The 19,672-nt window shown below is 38.0% G+C and overlaps 1 protein-coding gene across 1 annotated transcript in view; it reads right to left on the minus strand.

Moving 5' to 3' along the window:
* Nucleotides 1-19,672, minus strand: part of RFTN2 (raftlin family member 2) — a 64,120-nt gene that overhangs the window by 25,915 nt on the left and 18,533 nt on the right. Inside the window, exons 3-6 of the mRNA XM_041737664.1 lie at nucleotides 18,739-18,922; nucleotides 17,072-17,186; nucleotides 12,835-13,102; nucleotides 9,477-9,680 (exon numbers count right to left, since the gene is read on the minus strand). Coding sequence (XP_041593598.1) covers nucleotides 9,477-9,680; nucleotides 12,835-13,102; nucleotides 17,072-17,186; nucleotides 18,739-18,922 — 771 coding nt within the window. The remainder of the gene's footprint in view (nucleotides 1-9,476; nucleotides 9,681-12,834; nucleotides 13,103-17,071; nucleotides 17,187-18,738; nucleotides 18,923-19,672) is intronic.

The raw sequence follows: 19,672 nt of genomic DNA on the forward strand, positions 1-19,672 counted from the left end.
AAAAGAATTCCTGCTGGGAAGGAAGTTTTAAGGGAGGGCCTCTCTGACATTTTCTTGAATAGTTGACAATAACCAGCTGGTGAAAACTAAACTGATTTTATGGACATTCTTTTGTCTCTTATTTTGCAATAGGAGACAATTTTCCCATGGTCGGTCATGTGCTGGTTAAACATTTTGGTTTGTTATACTGCATGGTGTCGTATCAAAGTCTCCGGGCTGGATGGTTATCTAAATTATAACTTATGAAATTTTCAAGTGACCTCTTAGGTTTAAAGATAAAAAAGACAAACATAATTTCAGTGTAATTCTCAGTTTTGATTTTTTATTAACAGCCTATAAACTTTAAAAGAAAATCCTTAATATTATTTCCGTCATTTGCAGTTAGGGAACTTACTGTAAGAAGCACTTACATTGTTCAGACTGGCTCCCAAAAACCCAGTAAAGCTTAATTTACTAGTTGGAATTAGTTTTCTAATTACAGTATATGTACATATTATACCCTCTTTAAATGTACTTATCCATTGTCACACCAAAGTGACCAGGGGATGTAAATCTTTCTGATTGTAAGTTTAGAGCATCACAAGACTATCTTTAAAACTATGCATGCCCCAAGCCCTTCTTTTAGAATGGGGGTATGAATTTTAGAAATAACTATATACTGTAATAATTATGTAGTTAGTTATAATCTGCCTCTTATTTACTTTGGCCTTATATAATGTGAGAACCATCAGTTTCGTGGCTCTACGTTTTCTTATTCTCGCTATTGGGCCCTAATACTTCTAAATTTCTTTTCTTAAAAAAGATTTTATTTATTTATTTGAGAGAAAGCATGAGACAGAGAGACCGTGAGCAGGGGGGAGGGGTAGATGGAGAGGGAGGAGCAGACTCTCTGCTGAGTGGGGAGCCCAATGTGGTACTTGATCCCAGGACCCTGGGCTGGGATCAGACCTGAGCTGAAGGCAGAGGCTTAACCGACTGAGCCACACAGACACCCCTTTAAATTTCTTTTGGCTTAAAAGAATGAAAGTGTGGTAGGCTCATACAATGCAATACTATACAAGAATAAAAAAGCTGTGTAGCAACATGGATGAATTTCAGATACTATGTTGAGCAAAAGAAGCCAGACACAAAAGTATATATATACTGTATACTCAAGTATATATACTGTATACTTCAACCTATGTGAAGTTCAAAAACAGGCAAAATCAATCTATGGTGATGGGTGTCAGAATAATGCTTACTCTGGGTGGGAGGATATTGACTAGGAAGGGTCATGAGGTGATTTTCTGGGATGTTGCAAATGTTTTGTATCATTTTTCCCCCTCTACATCCCTTCCTCCTAGCTTTACTGACACATAACTAACATATGAAGAGAGTCTATATCTTGAACATTTGTGTTCTACTCAGTTGTACACAAAAGATTAATGCACTTTACTACCTGGACATAAATTTAGGTTCCTCCTTCTCACTTTAGAGCTCCCAGAGCCCGGGCCGACCTGGCTCTTTTTATTTATTTTTATTTTTTATTTATTTTTATATATTTTTTGTGCATATAAAATTTTTATTTTCTTTTTTTTAAAGATTTATTTATTTATTTGTGATAGACGTAGAGAGAGAGAGAGAGAGAGAGAGACAGAGAGAAGTAGGCTCCATGCCGGGAGCCCAACGCAGGACTCTATCCCGGGTACCCAGGATCAGGCCCTGGGCTGAAGACAGGTGCTAAACTGCTGAGCCACCCAGGGATCCCCCTAAAATTTTTATTTTCAAATTGAGGCTTATTTAAAAATAACATTTAGGAATTTATACTCACAGGTCATGTTATAGGTAATACCCAAAGAAGATAATCAAAACATATTTTTTTAAGATTTAGTATATGTTTGGTATTAAAACTAAATTTTGTTACTAAATCTGCATAAGGTTAGCATTAGCAAGATTAAGATTAGACAGTAGATTTCTGGCTAGAGATTATTATAGACAAATATTCAGGAAAATTTCAACAATTACCATCAGTAAAATGGTCCATTGTTGGTCCATGGGCCCATGCCAATCCCCAGAGCCACTGATGAAGGATACTTACACAGGAGAAAGAACTGGTGGCAAGGCAGGGTGGAAGGGAAGGTCTCATGGAGGGTGACTGTTTGGGTGCCTGGTGTGATAAACCTTTCAGGTAATTGAGTGAGGTGATAATCTAAACAATTACTTAACTGTTCCCGAACTGAGTCACTTCTTAACAGTACAAATTCCAGAACTTCTCAGCCAGTATGCCTTGCCCCACAGGTATGCTGAGAGCCTGTCACAGAAGTGCCAAGATATAGGGTGCCCCCTGCAGCTCAGAGAAGCTTTATCCTCTTATACCTGTATGCCTTATAATATTACCATTTTCTATGAGCACATAATATGCAAAAGTTATAAGGCATTGGCCTGATACACTGTTTCTTAATTTTTTTTAGCCAAATACCAATAGCAAATGAAAGTATACCTATTTCTGTATCCTTGAAGGATGGTCTCCAACTACAGTTTGAAGTGATTTGTGGCAAGAATAGGGTTTCTTTAAAGTCTAATGTTAGGGCACCTGGGTGGCTCAGTGGTTGAACCTTTGGCTCAGGTTGTGATCCCGGGGTCTCTGGGATTGAGTCCCCCATCAGGTTCCTCATAGGGAGCCTGCTTCTCCCTCTGCCTATGTCTCTGCCTCTCTCTCTCTGAATAAATAAAATCTTAAAAAAAAAAAGGAGGCCTAATGTTATATCTTAAAATCCACGCAAACTTTGCGTTCTTTTCAAATAGATTCTTATTACGTAAAAAAGTACAGTTCTCCATCTCCCCATCTTAAGTAATAGCGAGTGAGATTCTAGGAAGAGGTTTATCTTGTGAACCTTTGTACTCCCTAGAATAAGGCTAAATACCTCCAGGTACTTGGACCCTGGTTTGAGAAGCACAAGCTTAAAGGATTCTCAGAGAATGGTTTACTTGTCTGGACATGTGCTCTGACACATTCATTTCAGCTACATATGACATTGACATTTCTGTAAATGTAAGGAAAGGTAACATTCTGTTTTAGTATATTTGGTCCATTTGTAATTTTTTTTTTTTTTTTTTTGGCATTATACTGCCTAGAGATGGGCCTTGGACCATGTCTGAGAACTGGAGAGCACATACAGCAGCTCTCAGTTGAAGATCATTCATAAACATTCTTTCTTCAAAACAAATCTCAGCCTGTTTATTTTTCTCTATCTCTACAATCCTCTCTCTATGGACCAATGCAATGGCCTCTTAATAGCACCTGCCTTTCCATTCTTGCCCTCTCTCATCCACTCTCCAAAATGAAGCCAAAGAGGTTCTTTGAAAAATGCAAATCAGGTCATAACTCCCTCTTAAATCTTCAATGACTGATTTGGAATAAAAATCCTGGTAGGATGGGACACCTGGATGGCTCAGTGGTTGAGCATCTGTCTTCAGCTCAGGGCGTGATCCTGGGGTCCTGGGATCAAGTCCCACATCAGGCTCCCCACCGGGAGCCTGCTTCTCCCTCTGTCTGTGTCTCTGCTCTTTTTATGTCTCTCATGAATAAATAAATAAAATCTAAAACAAAACAAAACAAGACCTGGTGGGATGGCAAAAAAAAAAAATAAATAAATCCTGGCAGGATGGCAAATTGGTTAAGACCACACACACCACCTAGGTGCCCTCCTGCCACAAAACTTTCTAGTTGCATGAGCATGGGTACATTTTAAAATATTTCTGTACTTCAGCTTCCTCATCTGTAAAAGGAAGATCATTATCATACCAACTCATAGGGTTGCTGTGGGGAGTAAATGAGTCATAAATGTAAAGTGCTGAGAACAGTGCTGGTATATAGTAAGTACAAATACATATTAGTTAGGTCCTTTTTAAAAAAATATTTTATTTATTTGACAGATATAGACAGCACAAGCAGGGGGAGTAGCAGGGAGAGGGAGAAACAGGCTCCCCACTGAGCAGGGAGCCCGATGTGGGACCTGATCCTGGGGCCCCGGGATCATGACCTGAGCCGAAGGCAGACACCCAAAGGAGTGAGCCACCCAGGTGCCCCTAGCTAGCTCTTGTTGCATTATTTTAAGTCCAGCTGCTGCTTACCTCTTCCACCTTGTCTGGAGTTATTCTCTCTTCCTACCCTGCTCTAGTGACACAGGCCTTTTCCCTGTTCCTCTTTCTGGCCCTAGGGTTTTTGAACATCTGGGGGTGTTTCCTTTGCCTAGAATGGTCTACCACTGGCTCCTGAATGCTGGCTTCCCAGTCTCAGTGTGATTGGTGCCTCATCGGGTGGGACGTCCTGCCCCTCCTTACGATATCATGTTGGGTAATGTCACAAAACTTCTCTTAATTTTGAAATTAGACATATGTTTCCATACCCATTGCTGCCTGACTGCTTTATGCCACATGGCCAACGTTTTGAGAGTGGGGAAGACGTCCATTTTGCTTATCAGTGTAAGCCCAGTGCCTGGCATAGGGCCTGGCATATACATATATGAGTGAAGTGAATTAATACAGTCCTCATTCTGATAGTTTGCCTGCTAGCTGCACACAAGCATTTTTATAGGGGTGAAGAGATCAAAATGAATTTAAGTCTGATAATTCATAAAAAATCAAAATGTAGCCTTAAGATGTGGGTGCACTAAAGGTGGGAAGAGACTATTCTCTGGCAATGATAGGGGCATTTATAGGCTAATAAAGTATTGGGAACTCATGGTGGTGTGTGTGCGTGTGTGTGTTTTATACAAGCTGGCAAAGCTGCTCATCTCAGCCTACTGGGCCTCTACACATTCTGGTAAAATAAAGTGTTTTGTCTGTTGGCTCAACTGGGGAAACCTGTTGTAGACTCTCCTGGGACCATTTGGAGGTTTTAACCCTACAGTGCAAGCCCCTTGTGCATATGCAGTGATTCCAGCAGAGGACCAGTTTGGTGAGGGCCCAGGGATGCTGGAGGAGGTCAGATACAGGAGGCCACTGCAGTGGGAACCCTCAGGCTGCAAGAACAGCGAGAGGACTGCTGGGTGCCTCTCGTGTGGGGCTTTTTTGAAGCGGAACAGGCTTTGAGAGTGCGTGGGAAAGGGCACTGAGGAAGAATTTCACAGACCTTACAACCTCTCCATTGTGACCCCAGCTAAGGAGAAAACTTTTTAAAACGTTTTGTTTTCCCTCTCCCTGTTTCTAGAGGAAGATACTTTATAAAATGAGATTTGTGGGGTAATGTATTTAAATGTCTGTGCAATGTCTGGTTTTGTACTTCTTTTCCTTGTGATAGGCTGACTTCTGACAATATTTTGGAAGAGGATGGAAGCAAGACAAAACAAAATACGCATTGTCCTCCATGTGCTTTAGCTGTCAGGCATCAAATAACCCAGAACAAAGCAACCAATTCAGCCCTGCTTCCTCTGACTTGCTTCTCACAGTGACACAGGCATGGGTCACAATTTCCCCTCTGCAGCTTCCCTGTGTACTCGTAGGGAAGTCCTGAGTGACACACCCAGTTGCCAGACCCCACAGACCGTGGTGGCTCATTAGGGGCTTGGCATGGCCCTCAATGTAAAATGTCTAATGAGACATTCCAGAGCTGCTAAGAGGGAGAGATTCTCCCCTGGGCTCTCTAAATAGCTTCTGAGGCTTTGGGAACAAAAGCCCTACAGAGCCTTTGGCTGGCAACTGCTGGGGCTAATTTTATTTTCACCAGGCAAGGCCCAAGGCAGGGGATGTCTGAAAGAGATTTTGAAAAGAGTATTTTTCGTTTTTCCTTCAGCAGTTAGTCACAAAACAAAATTTGAAATGGCTCCAACTTGGACTTTTTGGAAGGAAGAGAAGGAGAAAGAGAGAGAGAAAGACATGAAACATAAACTGACCCCTAAGTAGGTGATCCATACGGAAAGTACTGTGACTGTACACAGCAAGCCACAGGGAAGAAAACTAACAGCAGAAACGAAACTCTGGCAGTGGGCGAGGCACTGTGGAGTCATTTTGTGCGTACTGTATCTTACTAAATGTTCACAGCAGTAAAGTAGGGAATAGTTTTATTCGTCCTTTTAGGAAAATGTGGCTCAATAAGTTCCCTAACTTCTCTAGATCACTCAGTTAATAAGTAGAGGACATAGGATTTAAGACCTGGTTTATCTGATCCTAAAGTCCATGTTCTTCTTATTGGATTTTGCTTTTTCCATAAAAGACCAACTTGGAAGAAGTTTCTAATAACCAAAAACACTAAGGAATATCTACTGAGCACTTGCTATGGGCTGTGTGTTATAGGCCATATTTCTGGGTGTTCCAATGGGCTAGATCTTTATTCTTGGTTTCTAGTTAAAAGAACCTATTGGACCATGATTCTTGGTAATTTTAGATAATTATCCAAAGTCTTTAGTTCTGTTAGTTGAGGTATCTCTGACTTAATGATAAGCTGATTTTCTTTTTTCAATTTTTAAAAAGTTTTAAATTCTAGTTAGTTATAAATAAATAAATAAATAAATAAATAAATAAATAAATAAATTCTAGTTAGTTAAACATATAGTGTAGTATTGGTTTCAGAAGTAGAATTTTAGTGATTCATCACATAATATATAACACCCAGTGCTCATCGTAACATGTGCCCTCCTTAATACCTATCACCTATTTAGCCTATTCCCTGCCCACCTCGCCTCCAGCAACCCTTAATTTATTCGCTGTAGTTGAGAGTCTCATGGAGCACCTGGGTGGCTCAGTCAGTTAAGCATCTGCTCAGGTCAGGATCTCAGGTTTCTGAGACTGAGCCCCGCGTCAGGCTTCTGCTTTTTCCTCTCTCTCTGCCTGGCCTGCCCCACCCCATGCTCTCTCTCTCTAATAAATAGATAAAATCTTAAAAAAAAAAAAGTCTCTTATGATTTGCCTCCCCCTCTTTGTTCCTCCTTCCCTTATGTTCATGTTTTGTTTCTTAAATTCCAAATATGAGTGAAATCATATGGCATTTGTCTTTCTCTGACTCATTTTGCTTAGCATGATATACTCTGGCTCCAACCACATTGTTGCAAAAGGCAAGATTTCATTCTTTCTGATGGCTGAGTAACAGAATATTATGTATATATATACCCAACAGAATATTATGTGTATATATATATATATATATATCACATTTTTATCCATCATCAGTTGATGGACATTTGGGCTCTTTCCATAGTTTGGCTATTGTTGATAATGCTGCTATAAACACAGGGGTCCATGTGTCCCTTCAAACAGTATTTTTGTATCTTTTGGTAAATATCTAGTATAATTGTTGTACAATTGTTGGATCATAGAGTAGTTCTACTTTTAACTTTTTGAGGAACCTCCATACTGAATGATAGTCTGATTTAATGATAATAAGGTATATTGAGGTTTCATTTTATTAGCTTTCTTATTCTTTCCTCTAACCTCATTGAGTTAGTTAATTATCCTGGTTTTCATTGCCTTCATCCTTCCTAATTTACTTTTCAAGTCTCCTAACTATGAATTTTTCTTTTCTTTTAGCACTAATCTCTTTTTAAAAACATTTTCCCTAGAAAGTAATTTTTTGGAGGTTTTGTTTGTTTTTGTGATAGACATGAATGATTACATATCCTATTGTAATTAAAAGAGGAAGTTGAAAGATAAAGGAGGGGCAGCCCGGGTGGCTCAGCGGTTTAGCGCCACATTCCACCCAGGGCCTGATCCTGCAGACCCGGGATCGAGTCCCACGTCAGGCTCCCTGCATGGAGCCTGCTTCTCCCTCTGCCGGGGTCTCTGTCTCTCATGAATTTAAAAAAAAGAAAAAAAAGAAAGATAAAGGGGAAGCAGAAATAGAGTCAGTATCAGTTTTTGAACCAAAGATTATCTTTCTTTTATATGTCTGTATACATGTGTGAGTGTATGTGTATATATAATTTTTTAAAAGATTTTATTTATTTATTCAGAGAGAGAGAGAGAGAGAGAGAGAGGTAGAGACACAGGCAGAGGGAGAAGCAGGCTCCAAGCAGGGAGCCGGACACAGGACTCATCCTGGGTCTCTGGGATCACACCCTGGACTGAAGGTGGCGCTAAACCACTGAGCCACCCAGGCTGCCCTATATTTAAATTTTTATTTACATATTTGACAGAAAGAGAGAGAGAGAGAGAGAGAGAGCGCGCACAAGCAGGAGGAGCTGAATGGGAGAGTAAGAAGCAGGCTCCCCACTGAGCAGGCAGCCAGGTGATGTGGGGCTCTATCTCAGGATCTTCTGGGATCTTCTTGACCTGAGCCGAAGGCAGATGCTTAACCAACTGAGCCACCCAGGTGCCCCCCAAAGATGATTTTTCTATACAAATTTTAGAGTCAGCTGTAGACTAGAGAACATGGTAGGTAGTGCCTGAAATTGGGATAGTGTATACATTTGAATAGTAACCATCAAATGCCATTATAATCCTCCTAACCAGGCTGTTATAATACATCTTATTTGGAAAATCCTAGTCAATCACAGTGTTTTGTCTATTCTTGAGAGTTACAACCCAAATAGCAAACATTATATTATATTTTTACCACACACGACAGTTAAGCTTTTACTTATTTATTTCATTTAGCATCACAATATCTTTATTATGATTCACAGTGATAATCTATGCCCAGCTTCTGGGAGCATCAGATCCTTCAGGAGTGAAATCTGAGCCATAGGGAGGAGCATGCAGCTCTAGTGACAGAAAGACAGGGCTGGAAGATGTTCCCTTCAGCTTATTGTCAAGTTACATTCTGCAAAAAAGGCCATAGGAAGGGCACAAGGGACCAGAGGGCATTGGGTCCTCCAGTTAGTTAGTGTTCTCAGAGCTCCCCTCACAAACTTGTGTTTGGCTGGGAGACAGATCATAGGTCATCCCTTAAACGAGGCTAAGCTTGAAGGCCTTTGTTTCACATGTATATGGAAAGGTCTTACTGCTTATACCTTGATGTTCTCACCTATGGTCATGCCAACCCATGCTGTACAAACTGAAATGAAATTGGGTTTCTTAGTCACTGGCCCAGACCAGATGTGCCCTACTGTCCAAAATCCGGGTCATCAGGGCATGTTGCTCAGAGGGAGGTCTTCTTTAGTGCTAGTTGGGTCTAGTGGAAATTCTGTCATCTGTTTTTCTTTCCTTTCATGGTTGCCAAAAGCAGTGGCAGCAGGAAAGCATGATAGATGTGTCTCTACCTCTCTCTCTCTCACTTTTTCTCTGTCTCTATGAATAAATAAAATCTTTTAAAAATTATACACACACACACATATATACACACACCTACATAAAAGAAAGATAATCTTTGGTTCAAAAACTGATACTCTATTTCTGCTTTAAAACTTTAAATTAAAGCTATATAGCTGTGTAATAATTGGAATCTAATTCCTAGTGAATCTACTGTCCTTTTAGCCACAGATCTTGAGAGGCAAAAACATTTCCACCAACTCTGATAGAGCTCAAATTCTTTAGATATCAATATATCATAATATAAAACTTACCTTTAGATGTTTCCCAGCATACAAAAGAATCAATTAATGACAAGCCTTGTTTATAATAAAATGTCGTTAACTCCAGCCAATCGGCATCAAGTGTACTAATGATAGATCCTTTTCTTGTTACTTTCATCGACAGGATGCCTTCCTGGTAGGTCCAGCAGGTTGACTCATCATCAAAAACATTGAATACTGTATATAGCTTGTTATCTGGGGATAGGTGTTCAGAAAGAAGAAAAATTATTTATTCATTTATTGAAAGGATTCCTCATTTTTTGTTATTCATGTATGTCAAGTAAACAGACAAACATAGAGAATAATAAAATTACCCACCACTCAGCTTTATTAAATGTTAACCTTGTGCCATGTTTCCTTCAGACTTTCTTCCAGGAAATGAGAAATGGATGTAGTTGAAGCTCACTTTATAGTTTTCCCTAATCCAGTTCTCCAGAAATTGCTGCTATAATGATTTGGTTTTTATTATTCTTATTCAAGCTTTTACTCTTTTAATACACACTTACATACCCATTAATATATGTTATGTTTTGCAGTTTAAAAAGCAGTATGATATTATATATATACATCTATAAATTGATTTTTAAAAAAGATTTATTCATTTATTTGAGAGAGCACAAGTATAGGGGGATAAGAGCAATGGGAGAGGGAGGAACAGATTCCCTGTTGAGCAGGGATCCTGGCGTGGGGCTCAATCTCAGGAGCCTGAGATCATAACCTGAACTGGAGGGAGATGCTTAATCAACTGAGCCACCCAGGTGCTCTTATAAATTGATCTTTTTATGCTTTAAGTGGGATTAATACAATTAGACTTTATTCATTTAGTTAAACTGCTACATAATATTACAGTTTAATTATGCTTCTGTTGAAACGTTGCCAAAATTTTGTTATTATAAGCATTATTGATGTCTCTTTAGATATACCTGTAGGAATGACTCTAGAATATATATACTTAAACATGGAACTGCTGGGTCTTACCTTCTAGTTTTCCATAAGTTGGTAAATTCTTTTTTTTTTTTTTAAGATTTTATTTATTTATTCATGAGATACACAGAAAGAGGCAGAGACATAGGCAGAGGGAGAAGCAGGTGGCCCTCAGGGAGCCTAATGTGGGACTTGATCCCCAAACTCCAGGATCAGGCCCTGAGCTGAAAGCAGAGCTCAACCACTGAGCCATCCAGGCATCCCAAGTTAACAAATTCTGTTTTTTTTTAATATTCATTTATTCATAGAGAAATAGGCAGAAACACAGGCAGAGGGAGAAGCAGGCCCCATGCAGGGAGCCCGACGTGGGATCTGATCCCGGGACCCCAGAACCACGCCCTGGGCCAAAGGCAGGCGCCAAACCACTGAGGCACCTGGGGATCCCCCAAGTTGACAAATTCTTAAGTTGGGGAGTAGTCTGGTGGATCTACCTCCATAGTTGTGTTTAGGAAGTCTAATAGCACTTGTATTGCAAAAGTATTTGGGAGTATGTATGTTATGTGCATTTTAAAAAAAGATTTTATTTATTTACTTATTTAGAGACAGCCAAGGTGGGGAGGGGCAGAGGGAGAGGAGAGATAATCTCTGGTAGACTTCATGCTGAGTGTGAAGCCAGATGCAGGACTCAGTCTCATCACCCTGAGATCATGACCTTAGCTGAAACCAAGAGTTGAATGCTCAAGCAACTGACCCACTCAGGTGCCCGTATGTGCATTTTTCTGGATTGAGTCTCCATGGATTTCACCAGATTCTCCAAGAAGTCTTTTGTGTGTGCCTCCTCCAACTTCACCCCTGCACACAAAGTTAAGAACCATTGCCATACACAAATTATTAAGAAGTACATGATTTAAGCTATTTAGAAAGTGAAGTCTACAGGCACCTGGGTGGCTCAGTTGATTATGCATTTGACTTGATTTCGGCTCAGGTCATGATCTTAGGGTTGTGAGATCAAGCCCTGGGTTGGGCTCTGCACTGGGACTGGAGCTTGCTTAAGATTCTCTCTGCTCTTCTATCCCTCCTCTAAAAAAAAAATCTTTAAAAAAGAAAATGGAATCTAAAGATTGATAATTAAATTAAGTAGGTAGCATATTGGATTTGGAATTTAAAAGAACTGAGAATAAACACCAGGTCTAATCAAAGTTAGGATGGGAACCAGCTGGAATTTAAAGGTATCATTGGGTGGAAGATAGCAAATAGGTCTCTGACCATGTTCCAACAACTCTTGTTCCTAAAATGTTTATACTGCAGGGTAACAGTGGGTGGTTGTTAGCTAGGGAGCTGGTGAGAAAGTGGGAGGGTGCTGGTGGTGGTGAGGAGGGGTGAGATGGTGAATTAGAAAATGCTCCTGGTTCGTTGTTAAAAAGATTGTGTTGATCATAGTCGAGTGAGTCTCTGCCATCCTCAGAATGTTGAGCACATCTCACTACAACCTGGAAAGCTGACGTATGTGTGTGCAGCTTCAGCTCTGACATGGATCACAGGATCAGTCCATAGCAGCTAACTTAATACAGAATTTATTTCGTGGCAGGCACAGGACTAAGTGTCTTATCTTTTAGCTACATCTCACAACAACCCCCTTTCTATGAAGAAATTGAGGCAGTCTGACTCTAGGGCTCTCAATTCTAAGATATGCATCGTTTTTTACTTTCTCTAGTAGTGTTTTTTTTCTTTTTTCCTCCAGTAGTGCTTTTTAGAGCATGCCTGCAAAGGTAGCAGAAAACTGAGCAGGCCAAAATACGTGAAAAATTAGTCTCAATTTCTTGGGAAGACTTGCTAGTTGGCAAAGTAGAATAAAACTATCATTTAAAGCTATTTTACAAAAAAAAAAAATAAAAAAAATAAAAAATAAAGCTATTTTACAATGCAGGCACTATTGTTATATTAATTGTTTCATCATGATGTACATTTTCATATTCTAATTGATGATCAAAGAAAGCCAATTAACTTCAAAGGCTAAAACCATCCATGAAATGGGAAAGGCCAAAACTAAAATTCTCACACACTGTTTGTAAAAACAAACATAAGTCAGAACAGCTTTCTATATTTATATAATCATTTTCTGTATACACGCACAGCCTCCATTTTACAGGGGAGCTGGTGAATGACTAAATGGAAACCAATTTTCAAAACAAAATTTCCTTATGTGGATGACATTGTATGGCCATGCCAGGGACAATTGTTTGAAAAACTGCCCTACCTTATTTCTGGCTGTAATAATTAAAAAAAAATCAAGACAAGTTTATATTAGTTTATCTAATCTATAATCTTTAGAAACTTACTTTGCCTCACATTTCTAAAAAATATCAAAAACTTATTTTTGCTAAATTTAAACTAAAGTACTATTTCTACTCATCTTGTCTATTACCTTCTCCCTTTCTGGATTTAGAGTAACTGGGGCCGCCATCTTGGTCCATTTGACACTGTCCACTTTCGTGATGAGGTTCTTCCTCAATTCCACTCTCAGATGATTGCCCACTTAATGTTCCTTCATTCCAACTTTTACAGTTTTCCTCTGAAGGTAGTGTTGATTCTGTATCTCCATCATGGTTGGTTCCATTGCAGAATTTAAGTGGTGGATGAGGCTGTGATATGAATCCAACAAATTTCATTCTTTTCTTAGCAGCTATATTAATCTGAAAAGAGATTGTAGAACAAAATGTAAAATTCATTTACATTGATTAACAATTAACCTGTAGGCTTGTTAAGGAAATCCATAAGAAGTAAATTAACCACTAACTGAAGGCTCATTCATACACGAATTAATAACTTCTAATAAAGCACTACTCCTAAGACTCTTGTCAAATTATTATTGTGACTTCTTTGAACAAAACTGATACACTTCAGAAATTATGAAAACACGAATCATGTGTTTCTTCAAAAGGTAAGTAACTATTTGGGAAGAATTAATAATTCTGTAACATGATTTTTGCATATTTGTTAACAATGGTCTCTCCCACTGAAGCAAAATTAAAAACTATTCCAAGAAATCCTCAAAATGACATTACCAAATACATATTAATTAATAAAGAAGATACATTAATTGTTTTAAGATTTTATTTATTTGGGCAGCCCCAGTGGCTCAGCAGTTTAATGCCACCTTCAGCCCAGGGCCTGATTCTGGAGACCCGGGATTGAGTTCTGCCTTGGGCTCCCTGCATGGAGCCTGCTTCTCCCTCTGTCTGTCTCTCCCTCATGAGTAAATAAATAAAATCTTCAAAAAAATATTTTACTTATTTGACAGAGAGAGAGAGAGCATGAGCACACAAGCACTGGGAGCAGCAGAAGCAGGCTCTGCTAAGATCATGACCTGAGCTAAAGGCAGATGCTTAGCTGATTGAACCACCCAGGTGCCCCTAAATTAAATGTTTCTTTTTTTAAGATTTTATTTATTTATTCATGAGAGACAGAGAGAGAGAGAGAGAGAGGCAGAGACACAGGCAGAGGGAGAAGCAGGCTCCAAGTAGGGAGCCCGATGTGGGACTCGATCCCGGGTCTCCAGGATCACGCGCTGGCCTGAAGGCAGGCGCTAAACTGCTGAGCCACCCAGGGATCCCCTAAATTAAATGTTTTAAATGTTACCTGGGAGAGGAAAAAAGACTTATGGTGGAGATTGCAAGTGCAAACACTCATGATGAGAAATGAAATAAATGAAAAGGGCCAGAAACAACTGGGGTACAACCAGAGAGCAATGCCCGCTCAAAGGGACAATGGTCACTCAGCTCCAGGCAATGAGGAGAATTCTGAGCAGGAAAGAGGTGTGGGTGTGTGGACCTAGAATAGATGATGACACTGACACTGTATCATTTACTTCTATAAATGAACATATGGAGGTTGTAACAATGCACAAAACATTAAAAGTAACCACAAATTGTCTTTTATATCAGGAGTCCTTGGGAGAGGTGAGGAAGGTGGTAAGGAAGCATGGTACGCTGCATGTGGGAATGGGTAAATTTATTGTCAGTTCTTACCTAGGCCTAATTAGTTGATTTGAGTGAAAAAGTGTACAAGGCTTTTTTCATTACTAGAAAGTTTTATCTGTAAAAGTGTGGTAACCGAGTATTAATGTTTTTTCCATTTTTTAAATTGGAAGATTGATATTTTGTAAATGTTATTTTTATTTAAAAATCCTAGGGAAAACACTTATAAACCTAATTTTAAAAATAGAGCAAATATTGATATGTTAAAATGACAAAATCTATTTAACAACAAGCTCTTTATGTGAGACAGCTGTTCCAAAATAGCATTTGGCATTCATCTATTACTCTTGTTCATACATGGGGCAATGTTCAAATAGTTCATGTGCAATGTTTCCTAAAGTTTTTTTCTTCATGAAATAACCCATTATTCTAATTGCTGAAATAACAGAACTTTCCTGTTTAAATAGATCTTTAACTGTGTCCAGGAAGTCAAATGCAAAACAAGGGCTCTGATGGTGATCTATTAAGATTAAATTAGTAGTTACATTTTTATTTTAGAAGAAACTTTTTGGAGTGAATTTATTCCCAGAAAAACAAATTGAAATTTCCTAGAATAGTAGTAGTAAACAGTATGTGTAGCTTGTTTATAAAAATCTAGTGTCAAAGACTATTCCTGAAAACCTTATTGAATGGTGACTTTATACCTAAAAGGGAAATATCACTAGCAGTTATAACTTGTTATACACAAGCTACAGATAATCTGACACAAATGGCCTTTTAAAGCCTGGCAACAATAGAAATAATGAATAAATTTTACAGTTTCTTATTTGAAATGCCTTAGGTTTTTGGCTCTATTCATTTAAATAAAACCTAAAACCTTACAAATATATCAATGTAATTAAGAATAAACTTTCAGGGATGCTTGGGTGGCTCAGTTGGTTAAGCGTCTGCCTTCAGCTCAGTCATGATTGAGTCCCACATCAGGCTCCTTGCTCAGTGGGAAACCTGCTTCTCCCTCTGCCTGCCTCTCCCCCTGCTTGTGCTCTCTTTTTCTTTCTCTCGGACAAATAAATAAAATCTTAAAGACAACAACAAACTTTCACCTACAAATTTAGAATCCTTATGAATGTAAAATTTTTCTTGATTTTTTAAAAAAGATTTAAAAATAGTTCATTAAACTATCTTGACTTCTTCCCTTTTCTTTTTTTAAAGAATTAATTTATTTCTGAGAGAGAAAGCATGAGTGGAGGGGCAGAGGGAGAGGAAGAAGACATCCCATTGAGGCATGAGCCCAATACAGGGCTTGATCCCAGGACCTAAGCCAAAGGCAGACACTCAACCCATTAAGCCACCCAGGCACTCTTCCGTTTTTTTTTTTTTTTTTTTAGAGATAGATAGGTTTATTTATTTATTTAATTTAAGACAGAGAGAGAGAGCTTGCATGTCAGCAGGAGAGGCAGAAGGAGAGGGAGAAGAAGAGAAGCAGAGTCCCCACTGAGCGTGGAGCCCTACTTGGGGCTCTATCCCAAGCCCTGAGATCATGACCCGAACTGAAATCAAGAGTTGGATGCTTAACTGACTGAGCCACCCAGGTGCCCCAACTTTTTCTGTTTTCAGTTAATTTCTTGAATAGATGCTAATAGAAAAAATAAAATGGGATTTATGATTTTTATGACCAGATTGATATTCAGAAACACCATTCTAGTTCATTACAATGCCAATTGCAAAATATGAATGTTTTCTTTTTTTTAAGAGTTTTATTTATTTATTCATGAGAGACATAGAGAGAGAGAGGCAGAGACATAGGCAGAGCGAGAAGCAGGCTCCATGCAGGGAGCCCGATGTGGGACTCGATCCTGGGACTCCAGGATCATGCCCTGGGCTGAAGGCAGGCCCTCAACCACTGAGTCATCCAGGGATCCTATATGAATATTTTCTTAAAGCTCTTCTAATACCTTTGATTTAATTTCTCAGTTAATATTGGTGAGTTATTTTACTTAAAAAATTATTAGTTAGCTTGAATCTTTTTCCAGTGTCTGTTGTTGGTATTTCCTTTTGTATTTTGCTGTGCATAGAATCTGTCTATCCATTCGAGACTGGACAGTGCTTTCATGCATTTGTATTAATTTACTATATATTCTAAAAGAAACTCCCATAGGACACATTTGTTGGGGATTCCTCCCCCATTCTTATTTTAAGGCTTAATTTTCCTAGGATATGTGTTATATTTATATATTCCAATTCCTCAGCCTATTCATAATTGAGTATGTCTACTCAGTTTATCCTTTCATTTTTTTCTGGATTTTTTATAGGTAAAAAAATTACCCCTTTATCGCTTTTGAAATGTGTGGAATCTATTTTCTACAGAATAATTGTCTATTTTCCCAGCAGTTTCCCACTCACTAAATAATGGTTGTTCCCCCATTTTATTTCATCAGGTTTGTTATCAAACTTCTTATACGTGTGTAAATTTATTTCTGGCATTTCCATTCTGTTTCACTGGCTTGTACAACAACTTGGTTGTTTCTAACTGTACAATTTGGTATGTGTGCTTCAATATGTTTTAACCTCTAGTAGAAGTCACTCACCATTTCCCAGTTCTTTTAAAAGTAAGAAAGGAAGTTGATAAAGAAGAAATACTAAATATTTCTTGATATCACATGAAAAAATGTATACATTTAGTACCTTTTCTATCAGTTCTTTTGCTATGTCATTTGTTTGTGTCTCATAAGTTAGAGGACATTCCTCAATCACAAGCCTTGGGCGTCTCTGTCCACTGGGTACTGCCGAATGCTTTGGGCTGTAACAGAGAATATATTCATGGTTGGAAGTCAGTTGATCATTTTCAGCTAATATGCTCATGTGAAAATGAGAGGGCAACTCAAAAATAAGATCAAGAGAATCCTGTATTTTTCCAAGCCTAATGGTTGACTTCTTAGGTAAAAATACCAGAAAAACACAGTAACTTCTATTAATTTAAATTTTCTTAGTTTAAACCTCTATTAATTTAATTTTTAATTTAATATGGAAGAAAACAAATTCATCAGTTGTTTTAATAAAAATTGTGAGAAATGATTTTAGGTTACTGTTACATCTCGTTTTTGTATGAAAGCACAAGTAAAGGTCCCATTTAAATGCAAATAAATATTGTCCTTTTTCCTTTTTTTCTTTTCTGATCTTTACCCCTTGCTTATTCTTAGCCTTGTCAGAGCACTGCTAAGTCCACTGGAAGTAATGCTAAAAGAGGAAAAATAATTTATACATGGTTTAGAAGATTGGTAATTAGGACATCAGTGTTGTGCCATTAAATGGCATGTTTACTTAGTAATGCTTGAAATACTGGATGAGGTTCCATCTCATGGTGAAATCTGGGGCCCGTACAAACCCTCTCAGACAATGTGTAAGTTGGCAATTGTTCAGTAGCAAGGCAGTGTTCCTTAAAAGCACAATTGGGATTTTTTAAGTCCTTTTTTAATTGTTTTTTTTTTTTCAATTTTCTTGTTTTCTCTCTTCTTATTCCATTTTTCTTTCCCTGCTTAGCCCTTTCCTAGTTAAAGTGATCGATTATTAGTCCATCACTAAAAAGAGAAAACAGTTTTTACCCTGGTCTTTGAGGTGGCTTGATATAGTTTAAGAGATGTATAAAAAAGCATGTGTTAAAGACATTGGTTTGGTTATTTTAATTCTTCATTGGAAAGAAGAATTGGAAAGGGCAATGGTATTTTGAAAACTATCAAACTTACAAGGTAGGCTGGCAAAAGTGGTGGCAGTATTGTTTGGGAAAGCAGCTACTAACAAAAATGAAAAGAAAAACTAAAATAGATGGTTTTTACATCTTATTTATTTTGGAAAAAGCTGATAAGAAGTCTATCTGATTTGTGAAAACTTGGCAGGTAGGTCTTTCTGCTGTAAAAGTTCTAAAAGGGAGAGAGTTTCTGTTGCCACTATTAATAATATAGGACAGTTAAAAAAAAAGGCATTCAGTGAAAGTGGACTTCATTGGTCCAGTCAGTTTTTTTTTTTTTTTTTTTTAGCTCAGCGACAGCACCTGTAGCTGATGGCTACTCTCTCATCTGGTGAAGTTTCTAGGTACTTCTTGAATCTATTTTCCTTTTCCTTTGTTTACTGACATCCTCACCTCGAACCCATTTGTCTGCAGGGGCTAAAGTCAATAAGGAGTTTTAAAAGGAGGGAGGTTTAAGTTTCCTTTCTCAATCCAGATTCAACTACCAGAAAATGTGCTCTAAACCAAACCCCCTAATTATCCTTTATTCCCCATCACTACATTCAAACTTTCTTTTCTCTTTTCCCAAGAAAACTATCTCAACAGCTTCCTTGAGTACCAGGCTTACCTTAATTTCAAGCGCAATAGCACTACCCTGTACAGGTAACTTGCAGGTAGGTGTTTTCGCTGCCCCACAGGTTGTATAACAGGATGAATAGCTCCAACAATATATCCTTTAAGATAGTAGTCTTCCACTTTTGTTACTATATCTGGAATTGAATTTATCTTGATGACTTCTGGGTTTGGCGAAGCTGAAATATCAAACACAATGAGAAATTTGCACACTTATGAAATGCTATTTTATAAAATGTTATTTTTTCTATGTGATTATGCTAATAAACAGGAAGCATATTCATATGATTTAATCTCAAGGTTACATTAATGTGAATTACATATTTTCTAAATTAATTCCAGAAAAAAAGCAGAAGTAACCTCATAAGCTTATAGATATGTAATATTACTGATATGTCTTAAAGTAGAAATGCTTTATGTAATTTTTTCAATTAAGGCAGCTCTATTTTTAGGATTTCATTTGAGTGACTGTATTCTATTACTCGATACTGAAGACATACATAAGAGAAACAATATTAAGTTGAAGATCCAATTGTTTTTACAATTCTGAACAGGATAAAATGAATAATTTTAAATATAAAATTCATACAAATATAAAAATTAAAGGTGGGTGTAATGATATGTTATGCAGGAATTGTCCAGTGCTTGTTTCTATCACTTACATGTAACACACAGTGCTCATCCCAACAAATGCTTTCCTTAATGTTCATCACCCATTTAGTGTATCCTCTCACCTTCCTCCCCTCCAGCAAACCTCAGTTTGTTCTCTTAAGTATAAAGTTTCTTATGGTTTGCCTTCTTCTCTGTTTTTATCTTATTTCATTTTTCCTTTCCTTCCCCTATGTTCATTTGTTTTGTTTCTTAAATTCCACATAAGTGAAATAATATGGTATTTGTCTTTGACTTATTTTGCTTAACATAATACTGAT

This window comes from Vulpes lagopus, chromosome 22 (assembly GCF_018345385.1).
Source record: "Vulpes lagopus strain Blue_001 chromosome 22, ASM1834538v1, whole genome shotgun sequence".
NCBI classification, from domain to species: Eukaryota; Metazoa; Chordata; class Mammalia; order Carnivora; family Canidae; genus Vulpes; species Vulpes lagopus.